Consider the following 27,590-nt stretch of genomic DNA (forward strand, 5'->3'; position numbering starts at 1 on the left):
TGGCTATTTAGGGCCATGGTCATAAGGGCAAAGAGTCAGTCAGCTCAAATGACCCAGTGCAGGCTGACCTATCTCAAGGAGTTCTTGGGGCTGAGCCCTTGTATCGAAGGGCATTGCAATTAGTTGTAAAGCCGGCACTCTTCTGAGCAATGGGACATGTCCTGTTGCTTGCTCAGGCTGGGAGGCCAAACCAGATCATGGTGGTCATATCTTCTGGTCTCCCACTCTCCTGGGGGACTAACTAAACCTTGATTTTGATATCGAAGAACTTAAGAGGCAGAGAGACATGCTGATAATTGTGGACAATGGGCTAGTGAGGGTCTTTCACAGTGGTCCCTCTCAATCGCCGACTTCCTTTCCTAGCATGCTATGGGACACGGTGACTCAGTCATCTGGGGCTTGCTATTTAGAGCAACACCCTGTAGGATGTGGGCTTCTAAAACTCTCTGGAGGAAGGCTTTTCTTGGGTGCTCTAGGGGAACTAATGGCAAAGAACAATGGCCCAGATACACCAGTGGCAAAGAACATCCTTTGGAAGGAAAAAACCACGGAAATGAAATTAACACCCTGGGGTATTCACCTTCCAGGGTTTCTGCCTAGGTTCTTGAGATTTCAAGGGAGTTCTGTGATGCCTCTACTGAGACAATCTCCTCCTCTTGAGGGCACAACGTCTAGTTCTGCATGTAGAGCGAATCAGTGACTTCTATGCAATACCTGGAAACAGGCTAGCATCTTGCCCAAGTGGTTTAAATCAGCCATATTTAGCATTAATTAGGGACAATGAAAACTCTAGATAGACAGGGGTGTCACTGTCACCCCAACTCTAGAGGCAACTCTGGTACCTGTGTCTAGACCAGTTGTGTGACCTAGGCATTGGTAATCAGCGATGGAAATACCTCATCTCCTTTTCCTTAAAGAGACCAAGGAGAAAGCAAAAGCAGGAGATTCCAGAAGCTGCAGCGGTCAAACCTATTAGAGATTGCTAAGAGAGGACCCAATACTTATGTCTTGCCAACTTGCCTCTTTAGGCTGCAAGCTCTCTTCATTCCCCACAAGAATCTAATACAGATGGACTGGTTTAGACACAGATGCTGCAAGTTTTCAAAGAGCTCTCCTAATGTTGAATCGTTTGCCCCTCTGAGAGTCTAAGGGTTTGCCCATTCCCATATCTCTTGAGACAGACAGGCCACCCGTGCAGAACCACGAGCAGGAGAAAAGAGACTGAGAAAGCTGGGAGCAGAGAATCAAGAAGGGGCCATCTCCTTCAGGAACTTTACTGCAGGGTCCTATTTGCATAAATCTGCATATGCTTCCTCTTGGCCCAGCTACTCAATCTCAGTCATTTTTCAGGTCAAGAGGTCGGGTTTTTTTTTTTTTTTTCTGTGTACAGTCAAAGCTGTTTCCCTTTTAGTCTTGGCTCCTCTCTGTACGCAGACCCCAGAGAGAGACCCCAGAGGCAAGGCTAGGTGCTAGGAGAAAGTAAATCATACTGGGTCTTCATGCCCTCTTACCCCACCTCCTACACCACATTGCCCACCACCTGGCTCCTTGCTAGGGTCTGTCTGGCAAGGCAGATTTTCCTGGTTGCTCTCCTTGCCATCAGAAAGGGCTGGCCTGTTTGGAACACATCTCGTCTCTACTTGGTCCCATCCCCTAGCCCTGGGTCTGCCGCCGGACCTTACCAGACGCCACTGACGCAGCGGGTGGACAAGGCGCGAGGGGCGATGGTAGAGCCTTGCTGCATGAAGCCTCCGACTGGAAACCAGAGGCTATTGCCTAAGGAGTACTGGTTGACCAGAAGGTTACACCGGCCCTGCGCGCAAGGGTGCGGACTGTACCACTCGTAGGGAGTTAACCTGCAGGAGAGAAGACCACATTCCAGAGGTGAGGAACGTAGACACGCGGTGATGGAGAGGGGCCCAGCTCATATTCCTGGCTGTACCCGTGTGGTGGGGTCAGTGACTTCCCTTTGCTTTTTTCTTGGATTCCTGCATTTCTTTCTCCCATAGGGCGAGGGGTGGGGGAGTAGGATTGAACAAAGATGGTGCTTCTCCAACTCTTTTTACGTAATCATTCAAATAAATACTATTCTCCCCTACGTAACCTCAGACGCTCAACTCCAGTACTCAAAATGACTAAAAGTGGTGCCTTTGACAGACGGCAAGCTGGGAGCATCAGGGGTGGGCACCCGGGAAGGGTCCTCGCTCTTCCCTGATGAATCCCTGAGGAGACCAGGGAAAGATTCCAGGGTCCCATAGGGCCATGATTTAAAAACTCCTTACCCTAGTTCTATAGTTCTCAGATCTTACGCTACATCAGAAATGCCAGGAAGGCTTGTTAAAAAGGGACCTGTCCAATAAGCCTGTGAATTGTATGAGGGCTTAGACCCTGTAAGGTCCTGAGTGATATGGATGGCACCAGCTCAGCATCCAGTGACAGCCATGAACTCCTGCTTCTCATCCCTGCTTCTAGCTCCCAGGCTTAGAGATGCAGAGGCACAAGGACCAAAAGATTCAAATATCAGCTCCTCCTGCTGCAAGGTACCTTTGATCATGAGCTGGCTTGGGAATGGCTGCCTGGAGTTTCCTTCTTTTTCTGTTCCAAAATCTCACCCAGAAGACAGCATATGAGAGAAAAAAGTCCAACTGGTCTGAATGAACAGGCCTTGGGGCTTTAGAGCTCTCAATGCTCCCGTGTGTCTGACAGCTCCCAGGAATCATTTGCGAACCACTGTCTTAGAGCACAATAGCCCATGTTTGTATAGCACACAAATATGCAGTCTTATGATTAGCCCTGTAATGCCTTTTCTATTTTCATTCTTTGAGATAGGTTCTCACTCTAGCCCAGGCTGGCCTTGAACTCATTTATCTAGCTCAGGTTAGCTTCAAATGCATGACAGTCTTTCTGCCTCAGCCTCTTACCATGATAGACTAACACATTTGCTTGTGTTATTGTTTTTGCTAATGCCAGATTTGGGACAGTGGATGGGTGTGGTGACCATAGAGGAGGGTGCAGCTTTAGGTAAGTCAGGCTTGTGTGTTTATACATCAACAAAGCCCTAGGACCCTTTTCAGAGCCTTTGAGGAGACTTGGAAGTTGTGCAGACTCTATGAGAACCAACTGTCCACACACACACACACACACACACACAGGCTCAGCCACAGGGGGCCAAAGAGAAGCTCAGAGCAGTGGAGCCTGGATCTCACAGCAGCTTCCTAAACACCGCAGCAGACAGCACTGCGAAGTGGAGAGCGGAAGTGTCAGACAGTATGCGAGCTCCCGCGCCTCGCCAGCTGTCGCTGACAACAGATACTTGACAGTGGCAATGCCTATGGGGCCAAGCGGGGTGGGTGGCAGACAAGTAGCAAACTCGGTGTCTTTGAAGACTACTAGGTTCTTGCGAAGGCCATTCGCTACTGTTGGGATGGATCTTGTGGGTCCTGGGTGAGTTTCTTGGTTTTGCCTTTGATCACGATGAGAAGAGGCACACTGGGGACCCATGAGCCTCAGTACATTTTCATTACCTCTCCTAAGCAGAAAGAGCATGGGTTCCCCAATGCATAAAAGGAACACAGCCTCGGGGAGTCTGCCTCATAGAAACAGAGTGAGGGCCAAAGAAGACAAAGAGAAGTTGCTCGCAAGAAGGTCTCCATCAGGTTTCTAGTCTGAGCTGTTCTCCATCCCTGCACAAGAGTCTATGGTGAACAGAGGGTTGAGCAGGTGGTAGGGACTTGAGTGGATGGGAGGAAGACTGTCATGAAGCCCAAGCTACCGTAGTTCAGGGAAAACAGCCCCCTCTATGTATATTCTTGGGAATTTACAGCCTAGGGACACCCTAGAGTTCCACATGGCCAGAAACAGTGGCCTGGCTTCTGGGGACAGGGGAAAGCGAATTCTCTCCCTAGCCCCGATCCTGACCATCTCTCCCAACCCAATACTGCACACAAATGCTCCCTCTGGATGCCTGCTACCCTCTGTGGTTCTTGTTCAACGAGTCAGCTGTGTTTTCAGAAGCAGAGCCAGCCTCTGCAGAGGCAACATTCTCCCTGGCCTGTGTCACTGTGGCCTCTGGTCCCCCCTTTCCTCGCTCCCTCTGTCTGGATTTGCCCGCTCCATTTCTTGTCTTTCAGCACTTTATGGCAGATCCTGGCAAGGATAGATTCCAGGGTAGCCAAATGCACTGTGCTTAATTAGAGTCATCTTCCTGTCACCCCCTCGCTCTCCTCTCTTTCCTAAGGCTCCTACCCAAACTCGGGGGTTGGCGGGGAGGATGCAGGAGGCCAGAATACAGACGCAAATCCAGACGAGCAAACCTGTCTGCACTGTGCATGGTAGGGGACAAACGCATGGACAGATGGATTGGTAGTGTGAGGTTGACAGCTGGGCAGAGAGCATTTCAGGCCCCCAGTCCCTCTCTGGGCTCTGTTTGGCACCAAAGTCTTCTAAATCATCCTCTCCTCCTCCCACCCCCGCCCCATGCAGTTCCCAGAGTGGACACGAGGTGGCGGTGTGAGGACAGGGAAGGGAAGGGAAGAGTACCGAGCCACCAGGAAGAGGACACAGCTGACAGCCAGATAAGCCAGAAGCATGAAGAGCCAGACTCCTGGAGAGAAGGGGTCCAGAAAGGAGAAGTAGCCTGGTCTGCGTCCCTGGAAATGGAAACAGAAGCAAGATTCACTATACACAGTCAGTCAAAATGGCACTGGCCAGGGCAGGGCATGAGCACTGGTCTGGCCCGACACTCTTGTTTCTTCGGACTCCGGGTGATTCTAAAGGACACCAGGGATGAAGGTGGAGCAGGGACTATCCTTGAACACCGGATCTCACAGATGAAACTAAAAAGGGATGTGGGCGTGTCTCTTCCTGGGATGAGGGGGACTTCGTACTGAACAAACCTGCCAGCCCTTAATGGCTGTGCCCCACTGCCTTGTATTTTTGCGATGATACGGATGAGCTGAGGAGCTGTTGCTGCGCCAGGGCCTGACCTCAGCACGTCACTTTAACGTCTGTATCTTTTCTCCCGAAACTGTTAATGCAGCAGGCTCCCTTGGCTTTCTGCTCTGCACAGTGTTCTCACGGACAGTGGGAACTCAAGTGCAAATTTTGACACAGTCCTGCGGGTTCATTTAATGAGTGAAGAACTCAAAGCCCAGAAGATGCACCCAAAGTCACACGGTGGTAAATGGAAGACTTGGGGACGCGTCCTCTGACTCAAAGTCATCGTCCCGTAGTCCCCTTATACCACGTATACTACTCCAGAGATTGGAGCCAGGAAGGGAACTAGATGCCAAGTTCCCATCATGTCTCACAAGAAAGCAGAACAGAACGTGAAAGACAGTGTCACGGTGTCTGCTGCATTTTCAGCTCTGTGCCCTGGGCAAGTCCCTGACTCTTCCAGCTCCTCAGCTGGAGCTGGGCCAGATCAAACCCACTCCCCACAGGCCCATGAACCACATGAAGCCACAGGCTCACTTCATGGCCCTATAGGCTCTCATTTTCCACTAGCTGACAGTATCAAAGGGCGAACAGATTTCACATACACATCTACCTTCCTAGCTTTCTAAAGAAAATGAACGGCCTAGATCAGTGGTTCTTAACCTATGGGTCACGACCCTTCTGCGTACTGACCCTCTTTCACAGGGGTCACTTGAGACCACCAGAAAACACAGATATTTACATTACAATTCACGACAGCAGCAAAATTACAGTTAAGAAGTAGCAATGAAAATAACTTTACACTGGGGTCACTGCCACATAGGGAACTGTATTAAAGGGTCGCAGCGTTAGGAAGGCCGAGAACCACTGCTCTAGATGATCTGACAGCTGGGGAGCTGAGCAGTGGCGGCAGCTGCCGATAAAGTGCCCTCTCTCCAACCCCGTTCCCAGGTCAGCTTTGCTTCTTCTATTGACTACAAAGCCACTGTCTAAAGGCCATTCACAATAGAGATGCTGTGATTTTATGATCTCGGCAACCAAGTCTGTGGATGGAACTAGAAGTCGGCATTACCTTCAGCCGTTCGATGAAAAGTCCTGGCTTCACACTTAAGACTGTATCAGTCAGAATGCCAGCGACTAGCTGCATCCAGCCTCCAGGTGTGCCATATTTACTTGGGGGTCCCAGGAAAACAAATGAATACCACCTATGCCAATACTGACTCAGCCAGTCTCAGTGGGCACTAGTCACAGGACCTGAGCAGCTCCCAGTAACAGCGTCTGTCCCCCACAGCCTTCTGTGTGGCAGCGAGAGATTCCACGGGGCCTGCATAGACCTATTCCCTAATGACGCCAGCTTTTCTGGGTGGCTTCCCATTCCCTTCCAGAGAACCAGGAGGGACAGCCTCAATTCCCCAGGGAAGAATTTCCCTTTCCCCTGGGGAACTACGTCTCAGAGGGGATACAGAGGGGATGGCAATGGTTCACCACCTACCAGCACACAAATGCTGATATACACACTTGATCAGGCTGATTGGGGAAATGAGCCAGTGACCGAGGGAAGGGAGCAACAGGAGGAAGACAGGATAAAGAGCAGAGCATGTGAGAGTGTTTGGTCCCATCATGACATAAATCCTCTTACAAGAAACAAGGATTCCGGGGCAGGGGAGTCTGGGTCCCTGCTTGCTCATTCCAGTGACTGTCTCATTCCCCACACGAGCAGCCAGTGGCAGACATAGCGTGAAGATGTCACACGGATGATGAAGGACTCAAAGGGGACCAGCCTGCCTATGCTTCTACTGCAGCAATCACTAGCTCGGTCCACACTCGGGTCCCTCTTGATTCCAGACTGCCTCTGGATAAACGTATGTGAATTCTATGGGACATGTCAGGATGGTGTCGCTCTGTGTCTTTCAACAGAGAGACAGCCAGGTGAGGGGGAAAAAATCTTTTATTGTTGCTTTCTGAAACCCTGCCAGATGCTCCGCGTTAGAAATCTATACCTGATTCTATCACAAGGAGTGATCCCGAGGTAGGCGGCAGAACTATTTAGAGCTGCCATATTTGGTTAGGGGCGATAAGAAATGATGCAGGGCCATGAGAAACACTGCCAGAGACTTGGGTTATAAGGTGTAGGATATCACACAAACAAGAAACAAGACGTAAACATGGCCTCACCAGAAAGCTCTCAGTCACACTGGCAAGGCAATATCTGATTCCACCAAGTGATTGACGGACACCAACCAGAACAGCAAGGCCTGGGCCGTCGTTTGAGATCTGGGTCTGGGTTTAGACCGAGCCACACCGCTGAAATGGCAGCAAAAGAAGGATGTTCCTTGCAAGACTCCAAATGCCAACTGCTTTCCTTGTGCGCATGTGTGAGATTGCTTCCTTCCCAAGGAACACCCTAGCTCCTGGGACTTGGAACAAATTGTGGTCACACACCATAGGCATTTTCTTCTGACGATTAGCTTTTCCTAAACCCAAAGGATGTGTGATGGTGACAACTCTTCTTCCGGAAACACTCGATACCTCGCTGTGTTCTCTTGATTTCAGGACCCCATTTTCCACGCTGACAGATGGAAGAGCTGAGACCCAGGGAAGCTAAGAGCCTCACTCAAATCATCGGTGATGGCTTCAATTTCCCTGGTACTCACTCATCGAGCTGTGCCATGGGCATGCCGTAGCACTCCATTCTCAGGCAGCTGCACCAAGTCTTGCTCGACTCTTTAATTTTTGCAACTTGCTCCTATAAACTCCCTAATTAATCCCAGGCTTTCTACCCAATGCCAAGAGAATCCCAATTTACTCGACCTTACTACCCATTTAAAATACTCATAAATGTTATTTATCTATTACCATCATCATTTATTGTGACTGTTGTTTTATAGGCATTTGTATTGATTTATACAATCAATATAACTGCTGACTGCAAGTGAGGCTGGTTTCTTTTGGTGAATGCATCCATTCTGAATGTAGGTAAGTGGTGCTTTATGTATCTATCTCTCTATATATAGACATAGACATAGATCTATGTCTCAGAGGTCAAGGACAGGTCAAGTCCTACTGATGGAACTGAAGATGAGAAGTAGATGTTTTGGCTTTTGGCCCATGCTTCAAACTAATTTTGCATGCTTGTTGCTCTTTGGTGATGAGAAAGCCCTAAAAGATTGGTCACCAACTATCCCACAGTCCTGGTTTGTGGAAGTTGTTTGAATTGCATCATGACAACAGATCTTCCCATGTGAAATAGGTCAATTTTCTGAATTTTGAAATGTATGCCCTGGCAATGTTGAAGCATGCATGGGTAGCCTGTATATGGCAGTTCTGTTGAACTTGTCCATATTGGGTTTCATGGTTAGTTGATGAGGACAACTGACCAGCTCGCTTCCTCATGATGACACCAGATCTCAGTACAGATGGTTGCAAGCCACCATGTGGTTGCTGGGAATTGAACTCAGGATTTTTGGAAGAGCAGGAAGTGCTCTTAACCACTGAGCCATTTATTTTTCAACATCTGTTAATTTACTAAGAGTTCTATGTTTTCCCCAAGTCTGGAGCCAAATGCAGGGGACATCAGAGCCTGGTAATGCAGGATGGGAGGTAAACGAAAGTGCTGACTCTGGAGCCAGAGCGCCGGGGTTTACACTGGTGTTCTAGCTAGTTACATGCTCAACAATGCTGGGCAAGCTGCTTAACCTCTGGGTTTCTGCTTACTACTTAGAACTTGGAGGTAACAATAAATTTGTCTTTGTGGGGTTGTCTTGAGGGCTGAAGATATGGTAAGGAGTGTGTGTGTGTGTGTGTGTGTGTGTCCACATACACTTCTCTCTATCTAATGGCAGAAAGGAATGAATGGAAGAGGGGACTTCCTTTTACACTGATACCTTCCCCTTCCCCTAGTAGAGTAGAAATACTACTTTCTGGTCCATAATGACACAGGATGAAGATATTTGAGAGAGAAGAACCTCAGCTACTTTTCCTAATTCTTCAAGTTCCTTAGGATTATAGCACAAGAATCAGAAGGGCTCTCCAGGGAAGCAGCTAGGGCAGCCCTCTGCATTCATCCTGAAAGGAGGCATTTTAGAAACCAGGGGTTCTGTTTGTTGTTGTAGTTGCTAACTGAGACAAGCAGCCAAAGCTGGACTTGAACTCACTGTGTTGCTTAGGCTGACTTCAAACTTAAGACCTTCTTGTTTCTGCCTCTTGAGTGCTGGGATTCCAGCCATGTGTCATTATGCCTGGGAAATCCCGAGAACTCTGTTCCACCTCAGCTTTCCCAAAGGAGTGTCCTGAAGAACGAAGACGACACGTGGCAGCTGATCTTGGAGCTGTTGAAGGCAGTACGCTCCGCCACCATCTCCATGCACATCACACCAGTGACAACTCTCTCTTCCTTCCCTGTGTCACGTCCTTCCAACATGTCACCAACAAAGGGTTGTCACGTCTCTGTACTTTTGAGTGTCTACGGAACTAAATGCCAGCTTACAGAGCCGTTTCTTGTTAGACAGTCAACTGCCAGGAACGGTCAGTGATCAGTAAAACATCCTCTAGGGTTGAGAAGGGGGAAAAATTACTCAGCCTGGGAGAGGCAGAAGAAGTTACGTGATCGCAAAAGCTCACATCTTTGATCTGTGTCTTGCTAGTTTAGTTTAGCTAGTGAGCCCAGGAGGAAAAAGTCAGAAAGCAAGCAGCACCTCCATTCCACACAAAACACCTTGAACGTTGGTTGTTGGTGCATCCCACACGCTAGCATATCTATTCTTATGTTGTTGTTTGGAGACTTCACTGCCTTGGGGACACCCAGGTTCCCATCCTAGCATTAACCTTGACTCACTGAGTGGTCAGTCCTAGGCAAGCCACTCACCATCTCTAGGTGTCTTATTTTTCTCCCATAAAAACAAAACACCATGATCCACATGAAGGATGAGTGCGACCATTAGTAAAACAGTGCTGATATGCCACCTGAGCTGCTGGAGGGGGCGGCACTCAATATCTACCCAGTGCCTAGATGGCTATCTCTCCAGGGCTCCATGTTTCTATTGATGGGCCATGCTCTCAAGTTACTTATCTATAAAGACTTGGACATGGTTCATTTTTTGACCTCTGGAGAACAGAATATTAAGCTACAAGTGACTCACTAACTGGCTTAGCACTCTCTTCCATGTTCCTGGACAGCCTTTCTGAGATGAAATGGACCATCCTAAAAAAAATAGATAACACACCCAGCAAATGCCAGGCATTAGCTTGTTGTTGGCATTCATTTCTCTCTCGCTGTCTGTCTTAGTTACTGTTCTATTGCTGTGAAGAGACACCACAACCAAGGGAACTCTTTTTTTTTTTTTAAAGAAAGCATTTAGCTGGGGACTTGAATATAGCTTCAAAGTTCATGTTGGTGAGGAGCATGGTGGCATTTGGTAAGCCATGGGGCTGGGACAGCAGCCAGGAGCTTTATATCCTGATGCATAAGTGGTAGAGGCACAGAGAAAGCGAGAGAGAGAGAGAGAGAGAGAGAGAGAGAGAGAGAGAGAGAGAGAGAGAGAGACTATATCTGTTGTGGGCTTTTGAAACCTAAAGGTTCACCTCTAGCGACACATCGCCTCCAACAAGACCACAGCCACTAATCCTTCCCAAACAGTTCTACTATCTGAGGACCCATGCATTTAAACATATAAGCATTCCCATTCAAATCACCATCTGATTACACACACACACACACACACACACACACACACACACACACACATATATATATATATATATATATATATAACTTTTCTTGGAAGAAAATACTCTGAGAGCAAAAGAAGGAAAAAGAACAGACCATGGAACTTTCCTATTTGTTCATGTAAGGCGGGAGCCAGCAGGAGAGAGGGAATAGTCACATGTTCTAGGGCATCTCAGGCACTAGGGCTGGCTGGAGACCTTCTGTGTCACTGTGGATTTCACAGATAGAAAAAGACTTTAAACAATCCTCTAATTAGTGCATTTCCTTGACAGTGGGAGGAATACCCATACTATAGCATGACACAAGTAATTGGAAGCATTTGGAGCCTGGAGACAGGAAACCTGGCTTCAGTGCCTGCTGCAGCACTCACGTCCAGACTTCCAGGCTTTCACCTCCTGCTCCATACAGTAAGCATTGCCCCACCTATTCCCTGGCACTGCTGCACTCCACCAGAGCCTGCGCCGAAGTGTCTCATAAACCAAGAGCTGTGCGTCAACATGCTACATCTTCGACATCAATCCAAGCTCCCCGAAGAAGCCAACATGAAATTACTTAAATGAGATTTACCCATTTGGGGGTTAAATGGACCAAATGTTGAATCCCAGGTTGGGTTCTGGCACATTCCAATAATACCTAGCTACACCAGATACGGAGTGCTCAAGGAATACACACTTACTTTAATATTAGTCTAAGCAAAAGCATCATGAGGCAAATCCGTGCAGCAGGAGGAAAACAGAGAGAGAGCCACAAGATATACTCTGTCAAATATGGTTTTCTTCCCCAGGCTTTTCTTCTCTCCTCTATTCACACATAGTTGGGAACTCACAGTGCACAGGAATACCTTAAAACTCTTGAAAACACAATCCCCTTGGAGTTAGACTGCTAGACTAAACATTGAACTTCTCATTAAAAAGAAATGAGCTAATTTGCCAGGGGATTCACAAGCCTTTAACTCCATCCAGATCCTATCGCTTGACTGCCATCTTCGAAGCATCAGGGCCACCTCAGATTCTAACAGCCCAGCCATGCGTTCGTGGCTTTGCATCACATCCGGTCCTGGGCAAGGGTCCTGACACTTTCCTAGGTAGCTGTGGTGATGGCGACAGTGATTGTGACTCTCCATCAGCAACTGGGCTGGATTTGGAATCCCCCTAGGAAACACACCTCTGCAGATGCTGGTGAAGACCTTTCCAAAAAAGTTTTGCTGAGGGAAAGCTCTACCCTGAATGTGGGCAGCACTAGCTCATGGGCTGGAGTCTTAGACTTCATGAAAGCCAAAACAAAAGGAAGGCTACCAGTCCGTCTCTCTGCTTCCTGCCTGTGGTGCAATGTGACGAGTGACCTCGCATTTCTGTGGGCAGGCCCTCCCTGCTGTTATGGACAAACCATAATCCAGAAGAAGCCTGTCTCCATCCTTAGTTGCTTTGCCAGGGACTCAGTCACAGGAGGAGGAAAGTAGCTAACATAGATGCTGTGTTGGGTGTGTGGACACTGGGGGAGAGAACAATAAATTCAGATGGCAGGTACAGCTCTGCCTGGGTGGTTGATGTATCTGGGCTGCATGAAATATAACTGCCTTTACTTGGTTTCTATTCTTAAGGCCAACTGGGATTTAGAAAAAAAAAACAGAAATAAAAATAAGTCTAGTAGGTTATGCATTCTTTTGCCTGGCATACTGAACCTCCCTAGCACAGACTGGGGTGTCCGGGGCTCAGTGTTGTTCTCCTGAGAAGATGGCGCTCACTGACCACAGGGATATGGCCTTCATTCTTCCCTCTCTCCTCTCCATTTTTCTTTTTATGACTATCAAGTAATACTATGTGTTTAGAACAATCACATTTTAGAAATCAAAAGTCATATCCTAAAATTCTAGTCTGGCAAGCACAGAAGCTTTTCTTTAACGTGCTCCGTCCTGGAGTCTGATTAAGAGACGGGAAAGAATACCTGAAGGCAACATGGAAGTATACAATAGATGATGGCAGCCGAGAGAAGGAGAGAAGGAGGGTAGGGGAGACCGTCTGACATTCGTGCTGGATCTAGGAGAGCAGTGATGGTTTGGTTCGGTGGTGGAGGCCGGGACAAGTGTGAGCCTAGATAAGGAGGTGAGGAGACTATTGTAACAGTCAACCATGCTAGGAAGTAGATATGATTAAATTAGTAAAGCAATCAAGCAAGCAACTCTCTGGCTCTAGAATGAGGGCTGGAATGCAGTGAGGGGCATTCCCCTGCATTTGCATGAGCTGCAGGCAGGTCTCTAAGAGCGCTGCACATGTGTTCTCATTTAATCTGCGCAACAACTCATTTCTACAGAGGAAGACACTGAGGTGTGTGTGTGCATGCAGCTATTAACTGTCAGCTTCAGCATGAGCTGCAGGCAACCAGGCTTGAGTGCACGATTTTCAGCATCACTTCTTAGGGAATGCCGATGCTGATCACGGTCCTTGGCTGGGGGCAGTAAGAGAATAAGAGACACTTTCCCACCCTCTGAGAAGAAGCTAAGCCACGGTAGTGACAGCAGCTGAGGTTAGAGAGAAGCAGAAGAGATGGAGATTACTGGAGTTTGAGAACTGTTTAGGGGCAAGCAGAGAGGGTCATCTCAAGTCACTGAATGGAGGCGCTATTATCTGAGATGGGACAGAGGAAGAGGAACCAGTTTGCTGAATCAGACTATTTCAATACAGTCTCCAAATATCCCAGAGGATCAGACCCTCTGGGTAGGCTTCCTCAGTATTCTTCTCTGCCAGGAAGTTCTTCCTGAAACCCAACTGAAGTTCATTCTAGTGAGAGGCAGTCCTTTCTTGTCCTGGACAGTTTGTGATACTGTTTGGATCGCCTATTATCTGTCCAGGTGAAGGAGGACAGCCATGTGAGATATATGGGCTGGAGATAAGGGGGGTCCAGGGCGAGAGTGGCATTATCTAAAGAATAATGCAGAGATGTGGGGAGGGGACGTAGACAGAGGTTTTCATCAAGGTGTTGGAGAGGCCCCTGACACTTCGGAGCCAATGGTGACTTGGGTGCTAGGAATGAAGAGTTTCAAGGGCTTCAGTGTGCCAATAGTAAACTTGCCAAAGCCAGACTCCTTGGCTGGGTTGTCAATTAGCAGGACATCCTCTTATTCTGCTCTTAGAGATAGCTGAACAGAAACAGATTATGCTGTGTTATTAGGAATAAGGTAAATATCCCATAATCGATATTTAATAACCTATATTCAAAACAATTGGAAAAGTATTGGAAATTCACAAATCGTTTCTGATAATCTTTAAGCTTCAGAAACATGCTATTTTCAACTTATTATTCTGTAGACTGTGTGTATATGTGTAATGTGTGTGCAGTGTGCATGTGTAGCATGTGGTGTAATGTGTGTGCGTACTATCTATGAATATGTATGTGTAATGTGTATGTGTGCATAGTGTGTGTGAATATGTATATGTAATGTGTGTATGTGTGTGTAGTATGTATGTGTGGATATGTATGTGCAATGTGCGTGTAATGTGTGTGTATAATGTGTAGTGTGTGTGTGTGTGTATACATGGAGGCCAGATGTTGCTGTTGGGTGCCTGCTTTAATCACACTGCACTTTGCTTTGGGGCTAGAGTCTCTCATTGGCCCTGGAGCTCGTTGTGTCAACTAGACCAGCTAGGTAATGTACCCACAGTCTACCTGTTTCACCTCCAGGGCGCTGGGATTAAGATGCTGTCCAGCCACTGTTCTATTGCTGTGAAGAGACACTCGAAGCCCAGTGACACACCTCTTCCAACAAGGACACACCACCTAATCTTTCTCAAACAGTCCCACTTCCTGGTGACTAAGCATTCAAATATACGAGCCTATGGGGAGCATTCTTATTCAAAGCCCCAGAGATGACACCACTGCACCTGGTTCTTACATGGGTTTGGGGGGATCCGAACTCAGGCCCTAAGGCTTACTCTCCAAGCACGGTACTCACTGAGCCATTTTGCCCACTCTCTGGAGGCTTCTGCAATTGTGCTTAACTGGGATTACACTATACAATGGATACATGTAATGAGGCATTACATGATAGCCCATGATACATACAAATTTAATGCTTTTGTATTAAAAATAAACAAATGAATAAACACAATTCTTGATTAGGCCTTTGTGCTGAGTTAATTACATCTACTTTCACACACGCAGATTTGATTGCTGCCAGATGCTCACCTTTTGGTAACAATTACTCATTAGTCAGGTGACCTTATAAACATGAGAAAGAAGAGATTTTAGGTCCTTATAGATTATAAATGAGAACAGACTAGTCATATTTTTGTTCAAAGATAACCATCAATCAGAGAAAATTCACAAATCAGTAAACACCAATTATTTATCTTTAATCTCGCTCCATTGGTACTTTCATTGTGAAGACAAGGCTTTCCTGTGCAGGTTTATATGGGGTTCTGGGAACAGACTCTGTCTGCACAGCCCTCATACAGCTGTTCTCACTGCACACACACGCTTACCAGGTCTCCTCTGCTTCAGCCAATTCAGGAATGTTCTCTCACCCATCGAGTTTCTGGGACTTTCTAAGCATAGCGCCTCACACACAGAATGCGCTTGGTAAATATTTGTTGAATAAATGCATAAACTGTCAGGTCTGCTCAGTGTAAGTTGTTCATGCCAGAACTCATTTTTCACTGAGTTCAGCACCAATATAAATTAGTTCTGAGCAGCTGGGTGGCACACTGGTCCCTCCCCATGGGGCTGGAGAGAGGAGAGATTCTGGCCTAGCAGGGGAGACTGTATTGGTCAGTCAGGCTTCTCCAGGGAAACAGTAATAATGGAAGATACACGATGTAGGTGGGTCTTCTATCTATCTGTTGTTTCATTTGGTTAATTAATAAAGAAAACTGCTTGGCCTGATAGGTCAGAACTTAAGTAGGCGGGAAAAACAGAACAGAATGCTTGGAGGAAGAAGGCAGTGAGGCGGACGCTATAGCTCTCTTCACCAAGATGGACGCAGGTTAAGAGCCTTCAGGTAAGCCACCATCTCGTGGTGCTACACAGATTAATAGAAATGGGTTAATTAAGATGTGAGAGTTAGCCAGTATGAGGCTGAAACTAATGGGGCAAGCAGTGTTTAAATGAGCAGTGTTTAAATGAATACAATTTGTGTGTTGTTATTTTGGGTGTAAAGCTAGCCATGCAGGGGCCGTGCGGGACGAAAAGCAGGCCTGCCCGCAGCTCCTCACTACAGATACAGGTATATCCATATTTATAAATTTCTATAACCATATTGTACCATATAATATCATCTATCAATCATCTAACTATTTGTCTGTCTGTCTGTCTGTCTGTCTACCTATCATCTATCAATTTTCTGTATATCTAAGTGGTGGTTTGAATAGGAATGGCCCCCATGGGCTCATATATTTGAATGCTTGGCCATTAGGGAGTGGCACTACTTGACAGGCATTAGGAGTTGTGGCCTTGTTGGAGTGGGTGTGGTCTTGTTGGAGTAGGTGTGACCTTGTTGGAGTAGGTGTGGTCTTATTGGGGGAAATGTGTCACTAGGGGTGAGCTTTGGAGTTTCAAATGCTCAAGCCAGGTCCAGTGTCTCACTCTCTTTCTGCTGCCTGCTGGTCCAGATATAGAACTCTCGGCTCCTTCCTATCTATCTGTCTATCTATCTACACACACACACACACATACACACACATATATGCATATATATATATGAATGTATTTATTTATCTACCTATTATCTATCATCTATCTACTATCATTTATCTATCTATGGATTGTTCTATCAATCTACCTATTCGTTTAACTGCCTATCTATTATATATATGTATACACATATTATATATATTATATATACATACATACACAATATTATATATACATACATACACATAATACAATATTATATATACATACATACACAATATTATATATACATACATACATATATATATATATATATATATATACAGAGAGAGAGAGGGAGAGACGCTTGTATTTAACTATGTAACTGTAGAAGTTTGTAAGTCCAAATATCAACAGGCTAGAATTTTAGGCAGATCTCTGCTCTGGTCTGGAGCAGAATCCCTTCTTTAGTAAGCCCCTCCTTGCTCTTGTAGCATTAAACTAATTAAGAGAGTTCCACTTGCATTCTTGCTGTTGACCCATGTCCCCCTCAAAACATGTTGAAGTCCTAACTCCCATGCTTCCATGACTTGTATGTAAAATTGTGCAACCTTATTTGAAAAATAGAGACCTTGTCAATGCTATGGAGAATTAAGGTAAAATTGTACTGGATTCACATGAGGCCTGTCCCAATGATGAGCATCCTTATAAAATGGAGAATTTGGACATAGACACACAGGGCGAGGCTGGATGGATTCAAAGGCAAAGGTCGGAGTGCCAGAGAACTCTAGTCAATTAATTACATGTCACCACAGCTCCAAAATACCTTTCCAGAAACACCTGGACTGATGGTGAACCACATATATGGAGAAGCTGTAGCCTTGCAAGTTGGCACATGAAACTTAATGTCTCAGGAAGTAATTCATGGGACAAACACGGCCATAGGTTTCTGAGGTAGGTATAATAAATATTTGGTTGACAGTCTCATTTAGGAAGCCCACAGGGCTGATGACTAGGGTGCAATGCTGGACAGAGTTACTGCTCAATACTGCAGTTCCCCACGCTGGGCAGCTCAGCTGTGAGTACCAGAGGGTGCAAACACCTGGGGTTGTGTGCTTCTAGTCATAGGGCTGCCTATAGGTCAGCAGGTCACCACCAGGGTTCTAGTTTCCTTAGCATTGATTGGGAAATCAGGGCCACAGCCTGACTATGTTTCTATAGCTTGCCAGAGCAGGTAGTATGGAAAAAAGCTGTATGTCTCCGTTCCTTTGGGAAGCCCTTTTGGGGCTCTAGAGAGAAAGGAGAGAGGAATCTGGAGGAGACATGGGACTTGCTGGAAGTCAAGAACCCCAACCTGAAATGCCTTTCCCTGAGATAGCTTCATGTGTGAGTTTGGTCTCCTACTCAGTATGATGAGATGGTAGTACCCATCTGTTTTCCCTTAGAGATCAATCCAGAGGACCCAATGAGAAAGAGAGAGTGCAGTCTACAGGACAAGTCACCAAAACCCACACAGGCTGGTTATACAAAGGCTGAAATCAGATCTTGCTCTTTGGCTTTTTAACACGTGATTAGCATGTGTGAGCTATTATCATGCGCCCTTGACCTACTTTTAAAACTGATCATACTCATGTCCTCATTCCTAAAATTAGCACAGCACAATCGTGTTAGTTTTCTAGGATGGCCGAGACAGAGTCTACAACCAGCATATTGTGTCATCTCCCAGTTATTTTGAGGATGGAAGGCCCATTGATGCAACAGCAGAGTCTGCTCTCTCAGAGACTCCCAGGAGAGGGTTCGTGTGTCTCCTAACTTGTGTGGTTGCTGGAGATGACTGACTGATGCCTGTTGGCATGGAGATGCCTGCAGTTTCTGTGCTTGATTCCACATGGTTTTTTCCCCTGTGCATCTGAGTCCAAATCGCCTGCTCCCTTTAAATAAATTGTTTTTGAGACAAGATCTTACTATGCAAGTTTGACTGGCCTGGAGTTTGCTAGGTAGAGAGGACCAAGCTTGAACTCACAGAGGTCTCTGCCTCTCTCCCACTGCTGGAATTAAAACATGCACTACTTCATCCAGTCAAACCCCCCTCTTTTTGCAAGGATGCTGGCTAGTCATTGGACAAGGACCTATCTGAATCCAGCATGACTTTCTCTTACCTCTTTATAACACTGGCAAAACTCTATTTCCCAATGAGGTCATGTACATGGGTCTCCGGAATTAGGACTTCAACATGTACTTTGAAGAGGACACAATTCAATAGCAAACTAGAGCACACCACACAGCTAAACCACAAGTGTCTGGAATATAGAGACTCTCAGTAAATGAAAACTTTCATCACAACAGGACAAGAAAGGACATGGGGTCAGAGTGTCACCAACTGTAACAAATTCCTCACTGCCCTGTGTCTGTCTGTAGAGCTTAACATTTTGATTCTAATCTCTTCTAGATCTCTAGCCATCTTTCCCAACCATGTAGCCCAGCAGAAAACTGTGCAACTCTGATAAGTCAAGCCTTCTGGATGGGCTCCACAACACAGTAATTTCTGTCCTGTAGGAACCCGGCCACAGCTCCAAAGGCAGGCCCTCCTTGATTCCCAGGGGCATTCAGATTTACATATAGGGTGGATATGCCCACTTGCAAACTGTTGTTTTTTGTTTTTTGTTTTTGTTTTTTTCAAAGACAGTGTCTCTGTAAGCCTGTCTGGAGTTGCAAAAACACACGGGGTCTCCTCTGCAGAGAGCCAAACTTGGAGGGTGTGTGGGCGGCCTCTGGTTGTCTCTCCTGCTAGACTTTATCTTAGCTCTTCATAGCATTGGAAAGGACTCTGTTTCCAAGAAAGCCTGCATGTTCAGATCCTGGGACTTAGGACTTCAGCATGTATTTTATAGGGACCTAATTCACTCCCGAACTAGAAGCCACCTCACAGTCATCTGGTAGTGTCTGGGACACAGAGGTGCTCAATAAATGAGAGCCATTGTCACCGTGCCGCGTGATGTCAGGTTACATCCTGGAGCATGTGTGACAGTTAAATTATGGCCATCAAAAGGGACTAGAATATAGGGGAAGCCTATGACAACTGTACACCTGGAGGTAGTTTCGATGAAGGAGGAGAGGAAGAATCTTCCGGCCTAATAATGGAAGCAAGGAAGTTTCCATTATTGGCTGGCCCCAGAGTGATGATCCGTTTGATTGATGACACACAACCAGAGTGACTCCTGCTCTTTCCACCAGGCAAGACATTCAGATGGCATGTCCATCTCTGGATGACTACTGCTGTGTTCCTATGTATTCATTTTGATGCTATCATAGCCAGAAAAAAAATCCTTTAAAAAATAAAAGCAAACAAACAAGGAATGTTGGTGGCCAGTAGTGTTGGCAGGAATAGATCTCTAAAAAACAAGAACCAAGAAACAGCACCGAAAAGCAAGAGAGGACGAAGCCTGCAGTCCCACATTCTCATGATGCCCAGAGGGAATAAGCGAACCCTGGAGGCAGAGAAGCCCTGAGCATCTAAGGTTTGGTCCCTGCATCCTGGAAGAGTGTGACTGAGGCCAGTCACTGACATCCTGTGTCTCAAGTGGCCCTCTCAGCCATCCCTATTTAGAGACAGAAGCCATCTTTGCTGGAAAGCTCCCAAGTGTGAATTTCCCGTTTCTCTTGTTTGTAAGATCCTGCAGCTGACGGGGGAAAAAATAGCCCAGTGCATTTGCATTTAAGTCTCGAAATCCAAATATTTCTGTGAGTCATTCATTATTACCATATAACTCGGTGTTTGCATGCAAATAACTTTAATGGCATAAATGCTTATAAAATAAGTCTCTTACCATATGAACTCTGTAAAGAATACTAATTCCCAGCGTCATGAATGGCTTCGAGAAATCAATCACTTTCTCACGTTCAGCTGTGATGGTAAGGCCTGCCACAGCCAAATCAGCTTTCTGAAAGGACACAGAGACAGATTATCAGAGGAGGTAGGACACAGGGGACCAGCGGCCACAGGCTGTGCCTGCTGAGGAGATGTTATTCCGGTCAGGCTTCTTGGCTCAGTCCAGACCTAAACCATCACTCTCAGAAGGACCCAGATTGAAGCCGTGACTCAATCTAATTACTGTTAGACCCCTCAGACTACAAAGGTAATTTACAAACAAGAAGGACCACCATCAGGCTGCTCAGAAACAATTTCTAAACATTCCAGGAGAGGAGACCTTCTGGGCAAGCTTTCTCAGTGTTCCTCTCTGTCAGAAATTCTTCCTTGGATCTAACTGAAATCCATCCTGTTGAAAAGAAGCCCTTTCCTATTGTCTACAGTCCAGTACCTGGGGAAAAGCCCAGAGACAGGACTCAGTTCTAGCCCACACTCTGCCTAACTAAAGAACTGATCAAGCTTAGCCACAGCGCTTGCCTAGAATTCCACAGCCTCATCCACAAAGCAAGAACATACAGGGAAGAGAGTGTTCTGTTCTTCACAGCAATTCTCTAACATAATGCTCAAAATATAGCGTGTGGGGTCACTTATATCTCCCTGTAGTACCTGAAGCATTCAGTGGAACAATTAAAATGTGAACTCCTGAGTCTTTTTCTAGACCCCAGGATCAAATTCTCTGTGGTCTTACATAAGATTCTGTATTTATAGCAAGAGATAATAATCTATATTTTCATATTTAAGAGTGAATAGTTAAGAGCTATGGTCAACACCCAGGCAATATATTTATATTTCATATATTTCCTCACAAGCAGGAAGAAAAGTGAGTGTTCACAAGTCCATCTGTTCTGAGTGGGTGTGGGCACACAGAGCATGCATGTGTGTGCACACACACTCAACGACTGCCATACTATTGCAAGAAAGTAGGATGTTGTTACGCTTTGGATATGAGAACACGGGCTCCCATGTTTGAACATATAGTCTCTGGTGGTTTAGGGAGGTTAAAGAACATTTTGGAACCTTTGGGGGACTAGATCGAAGGCAAGGCCAGAATGGTGGAATTTTGAGGTTAGAGTTTGGTAGCCTGGGGACAGTCTCTCTCTCACCTTCTGGATAACAGAGATGCGAGGGAAAGTCACACTGCAACAATCGTGCAGCCATGGGCAGAGGCGCCTTCTACCATGCTTTCCTCTCCATGATGGATTGTTTCCTCCGAACCATGAGCCTAAATGAACCTCTGCTCCTGCAGGTTGCTGCTTGGGGGGCGGGGGGCTTGGTTGCAGCAATGAGGATCGTACCTCACACAGATGCTGATGGGACTCGTGCTTAGGAAGGGTAAATCTATCATCAAGTTTCACCTTCAACAGTTTCGTGCCAGCCTTCCATTCTCAATTCATGCCCCAGCCCAGGTTAGTAAACTTAGACCCTAATCAAGTAGAGCCACCCTTCAGAGAAACTGGGGTGCAGATGAAAGGGGATCTTAATGAAGAAGGGGAGATGTGAGTGGCTCATTCCATGTTTCTGTGAGAGTGTTGATGACTGATGCCCAGTGAATCAGCCCTTGGGTGACAGAGTGGGGTTTGATTAGAAGATTGTCGGCATCTTCATTTGGGGGACTCTTTAAAGGCTTTTTCTTGGGCCTTTCAGCCCCTCAGTGACACTGGCAAGGGTTTGGATTCAGCTTGTGAGCTGAATGCAAAGCCAGGAAGGCAGCCTCAAAGGCCTGCAGGTGCAAGGCTATGCCTGAGGGCATGGTGTACTGTAGAACAGGAGCACAGACCTGCCTGAGAGCCAGGCAGGGGAGGGGCAAGAGTTCAGACAATCAGAGTGAAGGAACTGAAGTAAGCGTGAAGACAGGGCACTGGGGAGACGCTCAGCCCACAAAGTGCTTCTGTGCAAGTGTGGGGATCTGAATGTACCCTGTACCCATGCTTAAAAATCCGGTGCTGGTGGTGCACGCTTGGGATCCCAGTGCACCTGTAGCCATGCCCGGGCATGTGTCTGGGGCTCACTACCCGGACAGCTTAGCCTAACTGGTAAGTTCCAAACTTTTAGATGTAAGTCACAAAACAATCTCACACCAGTTTGGAATTATGATTAATAAAAGGGCTATTTATTAAAGGTGAATAGTTCACAAGAAATAATACTTAAAGTTGACTTCTACACACACACACACACACACACACAGGAAGATTGACTGGAGCAGGACAAGTGACTCAGTCGTAAGAGTGTTTGCTGTTCTGTGCAAGCATGAGGACATTGGTTTAAATCCATAGGACCCACATAGGGAGCCAGGCATTCTTATGACCGTAACATTGCTAGGGGTGGAGACATATGGATTCCAGGAGCTCACTGCACCCAAACAGCTAGCTTCTCTTTCAGAGAGAGAGAGAGAGAGAGAGAGAGAGAGAGAGAGAGAGAGAGAGAGAGAGAGCCTTCCTCAAGGCAATAAGGGGAGAATGATACAAGAAGATGACAGTGTCCTCTTTTGGCCCTGCACATGTGCACACACTATCACATGCAGCTGCATACTCATGAATACACCACATACATACATGTGCGTGCACACACACACCACTAATTAAACTTTTTAGACTAAGATGGCAAAATGAGCAAGGGGTAAACTCAGCCTCTGTTCCTTTCTCTGGTGATTTCTTTTTTTTCAGAACTCCAAATCGACTGCCTGATGGAAATCGTGACCACCCCAGATTTCCTTTGTCCACACTCAGCTTTTCTCTAAAGGGGGCAAACTTTGGACGCTAATTTGGAAATCATTCTGCAAGTTTATTCATGTTGGCCAACAAAGACATCATGGATGCCAGAACAATCCATATGTCCATATGGGCAGAGAACTGGAAATGGGCTACATCCCTCCTCCCTCCACCTGTGGAGGTGGAGACAGCATGCCCCGGCACAGCCAGGCCGTTTCTGTAGCGTCACAAACTTCTCCAAATTGGACCATACATAGAAAACTGCCTCCGGCTGGCAAAGCTGATCCCGTGTTCTCGCCCTCTCTTTCCTTTCTCCCCAAGCTGGAAGAGGTTGGGGGCAGGGAAACCGAAGAGGCAGTCACAAGCTACAGAAACCAGCAAGAGGCTTGGTGGCGGCTGTTTTTTATATTTAATTGACTTGGTATAGAAGAGTAATTATCCACCTTGGCTTCAGCGCACTCCGGGGTGCCAGCCATGATCACGTGGGATCAGATTATTCCAAAAGATGTGTGTTCATTTTCTTTTACCTTAGTTAAAAAGACATTATGCTATAAAGCAGCCTTCCGACGAGGAGACAATGTGCCATGAAGACACACTAACAAGCAAGGGGGCTGGGACCGCACCAGCGCTACAATGGCTAGGGCGGGAGGCTGAGGGGAAAACAGGCACATAGCAGCCGGTCTGAGGCCTTATGGTGGGGCAGAAGGCTATGCTCTCCATGGGAGAGAGCAGTGGATGGGAGATCTGACGGTCTGGATCTTGTCACAGCTGGGCCCCAACCTCCTCGTTTTGGTTTGACAGGAACAGGCTCCTTAACTGTGAAGGAAAAGGGCTCAGTCAGGGAGCTCCCTGGTTTCCCAGCCATCAGTCCCAGGTGTTTCCACCCTGCTCGAGATCATGTGACTTCTTTCAAATGTCCCCATTCTGCCCTAAAAGGTGATGAAAGTTCGGAATGGTGAGGAATGGATGAGGACAGGAAGCTGAAGGCAGAACCTGCCTCCCAGGTTAGGCAGCAACTGCAGGGACCTTGCATCTGGGAAGGTCAGGGAGGAAACAGTGGGGCTCAGGCCTGAACTTGACATCCTAGGGCTGGGAAAGCAGACCAGGCCAAGAGTTGGGCTGAGATCAGAGACAAGAAAAGAGAACACACGTCTGCTGTGTGGTGGAGGTAACACACACACAAGGCTGTTTAAACGTATTCCCCCTGAGCGCCAGGCCCCACTCCTTTGCTTAGTTATGATTGAAAGAGTTCTTTGAAGGCCTTTGTATGCTGCCTCTGAGGGATGCCCCCCCTTTTATCTCCTGAATGTTGGTAGAATTTACAAGGCTGGGCCAGGCAGGAGCTGGCCTGGAGGTGACTTCCAAAACATAACCCCCCTTTGCCTCATTGGAAGTTAACGGGGATCATGCAGTGGCTACATTGCTATCAAAGCCCAAAGCCCGCAGACTGGCCCATACTTCTCTGGAAATCTGGACCTGGGCTGGGAGGAAATGATGTGCGATTGTGAATAGGATTGGTTAATTAATAAAGAAAATTGGCTTGGCCTGATAGGGCAAAAATAGAGGTAGGCAGGGAAAATTAACTGAATGCTGGGAAAAAGAAGGGTGAAGTCAGAGAGAAGCCATGTAGCCCCACCAGAGAAAAACTCAGGTTGGAATCTTGCCAGTAAGCTGCAGCCAACTGATGATACATAGATTACTAGAAATGGGTTAAATTAATATGTAAGAGTTAGCCAATAAGAAACTAGAGTTAATGGGACAAGCAGTGTTTTAATTAATACAGTTTCTGTGTGATTACTTCAAGGCTAAGCGGCCAGAAACCAACAAGTGTTCCCTGCCACCCCCCCCCCCCCAGCAACAAGGATAAGCAAACTCATAGTAGGGATCAGGTCTGCTCTGATTGCCTGAACCCATAGTCTACCCTGAGGTTCCCTGAGAATTATGAGGACATTCCTTGGTAGCCATCTAGCCTGGACCCCCAAGTGGACAAAGTTTGCACAGTTACCTTGGCTGCCATTTTAAGATAGCCACTGCCTTCCCTATTTTGGAAAAAACAATCTCTGTTGCACCCAGCAGGGTCTTCTAGTGTTCTGGCTTGCCTCCTCCACCTATGACTTTCCCTGGATGAGGGAACAGTCAGCAGGCTGCCTCTAACTCTCACTGGTAACTAACCCATGTTCTCAACAAATTTTCTGACTATGAAATGGTTCGGTGTCTGCCTAAGGAGACAACATGAGTCAAGAGAGATGGTTGCATGGAGGAGCCCCGGACAAACTGTAGAGACTGCGGTATCCTATCAGTGTGTGGGGGCTGACAGCCTTCCGTGGGGGCAGACCTGTCTGGACTCAGTCAACTCTCTTGCCGTGTGACCTTGGACGAGTCTTTTCACTTCTCTTGGCCTCAGTGTGCTCCTCTGTCAAGGAGGGTAATGAAGCCCAGCTTCTGCAGTAGTGGGGTATGGGGGTGAGCTGGTAAGTTACAAGCACGGGCCTGGTCCACTTCTGCTGTTGGGGTGGTAGTGGTGGTGTGGCTGCCGCTGAACTTGATGGTCAGCATCGTCTCAAAGGGCCTTCTGGAAACACATGGCGTTTCCTTCCGGAGTCCGTGGTGAGTGCCAGACTTGCCAGTAGGCCCCTGGCTACTCAGCCCCTCAGGTCTTTTCCAAATGACTTTGTGCTTTTCTGTACATTTGGGGACCCTCCCAGGCTTCATATCACCCCATTCTTTGGAAACCCCTGGGAGAAACAGATGCCAGTTGGCAAACAGGCATTCCCCAGATCCTCTCTACCTCTCCAGGAGAGTATATTGTGTGCGCTGCCCCCAGCACCTTATAAATTCTCTCAACATAGCTGTGCTGCCTATGACCAGCTTCTAGAACTCTCTTCCCTCCAACCATTTTACATGAGCCTCAGCTTCTGCCCCGAGGAAGTTATTTGCCCCTGCACCACAGCTCCCCATGCCTCTTTGAGCCCAGCCTGCACCCGCTACTCATGCGGACTACCTTTCTTTCTTGACGGTTCTTTACTCAACTTTCTAATTGCATCACTTATCTCTGGAAGGCTCTGAAAGCGCTGCCCAGAATAAGATGGTGCTGAGCATCTCAGAAGTCCTCACTCTGGGGTAAATTACCTCTGAAGAGCACAAAGAGTTCCAATCAAGGCCAGGCTGAGGCTCTGAAGAGGGGCTGGCATTCTTTGTGACATCCACAAGGGAAGGGACTTTGAGACCAGTCCTCTCTTCCCCCTGCTGTGACCATCAGCCTGTGTCACTAGCACCACACTGAACTGGGTTCACATTCATCTCTGCGACCATAGGAAGTCCTTGTGGCTTCCCCATGCCTACTTCTCACTTTAACATGAGATAACAATGGCCAATCTGGGGTCCTTAAGAAGCTAAGAGATTGTACACCCTGTGCATGAAACACAATGCCTAGCATATGCTATGGGCTTAACAAATGATCGTTAACAATACTTTTCTAGAAAGATTCATCTTTGTATCTGCAAGTGGGTACACATCAGGGTCCTAAGGACAGCAAGAACAGTTCAGGGGCAGGTGGAGAGCCCCTAAACATAGTCTATGCTCAAGTCCTTTCTTGCTGACCATGTTGATTTCCAGAAAATGGCTGATATACGAGGGATTTATATTCTTTCAGGAGGCCCCATCCTGGACTCTGGCCTGATTGAGACATGTCTCTGTTCATCAGGCCAGGGGACTTGAAGGCCCAGTTTCCCCACTAGAGGGCGCACATCCTTTCCTAACCCGCCCCTAATCAGGAGCCCCTTAACACCCAGGACAGCATTAGCAGGGAGCCCAAGCACCACACTGGCTCAAGCAATTGCCAGCAGGGTGCTAATTACACTTCTGGAAGGGACAGAGTAGGCAGGCCTGGGCTGGTCCGGAGGCCAGCCACGGGGCCTGCTCTGTGGTTAAGCCAAGCTCCCCAAGTCTCTTCACTCCAAGTCCTCTGCAGCTCAGGCAGGTGCATTGATAAAGCGTCTCATCCCAATCCAGATGAGAAAATCGCACACTTCTGTCTTTCCATTGATTTACCTGCTACATGCCTTTCTCCTTCCACCCCCATCTATGCAGATGCCCAGGGAACCGGAGTCTCAGAGCAGGGAGGCAAGGACTCTGAAGGAGTCAGGGACTCATGCCCACTGCTGCCTCTCATGCGCCTGGGGATGTCATCACTAACTCCATAGTGACACACATGTGCTGTCCTCCTGCGTGCAGGATCAGACTGGCTGCCCACTCCATCTACCAGTGGTGGTCAGAGAGAATGCCTAGCAGTCACACGGCACCTACAAAATGTTTGGTGCCTTTGCCTACTACATAGACAAGGTGCTTCCTTTCCTTCAGAATCAATACATGAGGTGAAGGATAAGGGAATATAATTGGGTCCAGTTTTGGTCACTTGTATAGGCGTGTGTCCGTACACACACACACACACACACACACACACACACACACACACACAGTGTCCAGTTTGGCGCCTGTACAGGTATTTTCCCTCCACCCCAAGCCTGTCCTCCTGAGCCTCTCTGCTCAGAGAAAGCCCTGGCCACTCTTGCAAGCCTGTTCACTGGGCTTCGCACGTCACAGTGGTAGCCAGAGGCACATTAGCATTCGTGGGGAGGGGGTGGCAATGTCATCTCTAGGTCTAAGTCATCCCTGGTGCTATTTCTTGAGG

The 27,590-nt window shown here is 47.2% G+C and overlaps 1 protein-coding gene across 1 annotated transcript in view; it reads right to left on the reverse strand.

Moving 5' to 3' along the window:
* Grik4 (glutamate ionotropic receptor kainate type subunit 4) overlaps positions 1–27,590 on the reverse strand; it is a 430,445-nt gene that overhangs the window by 25,544 nt on the left and 377,311 nt on the right. The window contains exons 14-16 of the mRNA XM_057767783.1: positions 20,092–20,205; positions 4,540–4,649; positions 1,683–1,856 (exon numbers count right to left, since the gene is read on the reverse strand). Of these exons, the coding sequence (XP_057623766.1) occupies positions 1,683–1,856; positions 4,540–4,649; positions 20,092–20,205 (398 nt within the window). The remainder of the gene's footprint in view (positions 1–1,682; positions 1,857–4,539; positions 4,650–20,091; positions 20,206–27,590) is intronic.

Source organism: Chionomys nivalis, chromosome 4 (genome assembly GCF_950005125.1).
Source record: "Chionomys nivalis chromosome 4, mChiNiv1.1, whole genome shotgun sequence".
NCBI lineage: Eukaryota > Metazoa > Chordata > Mammalia > Rodentia > Cricetidae > Chionomys > Chionomys nivalis.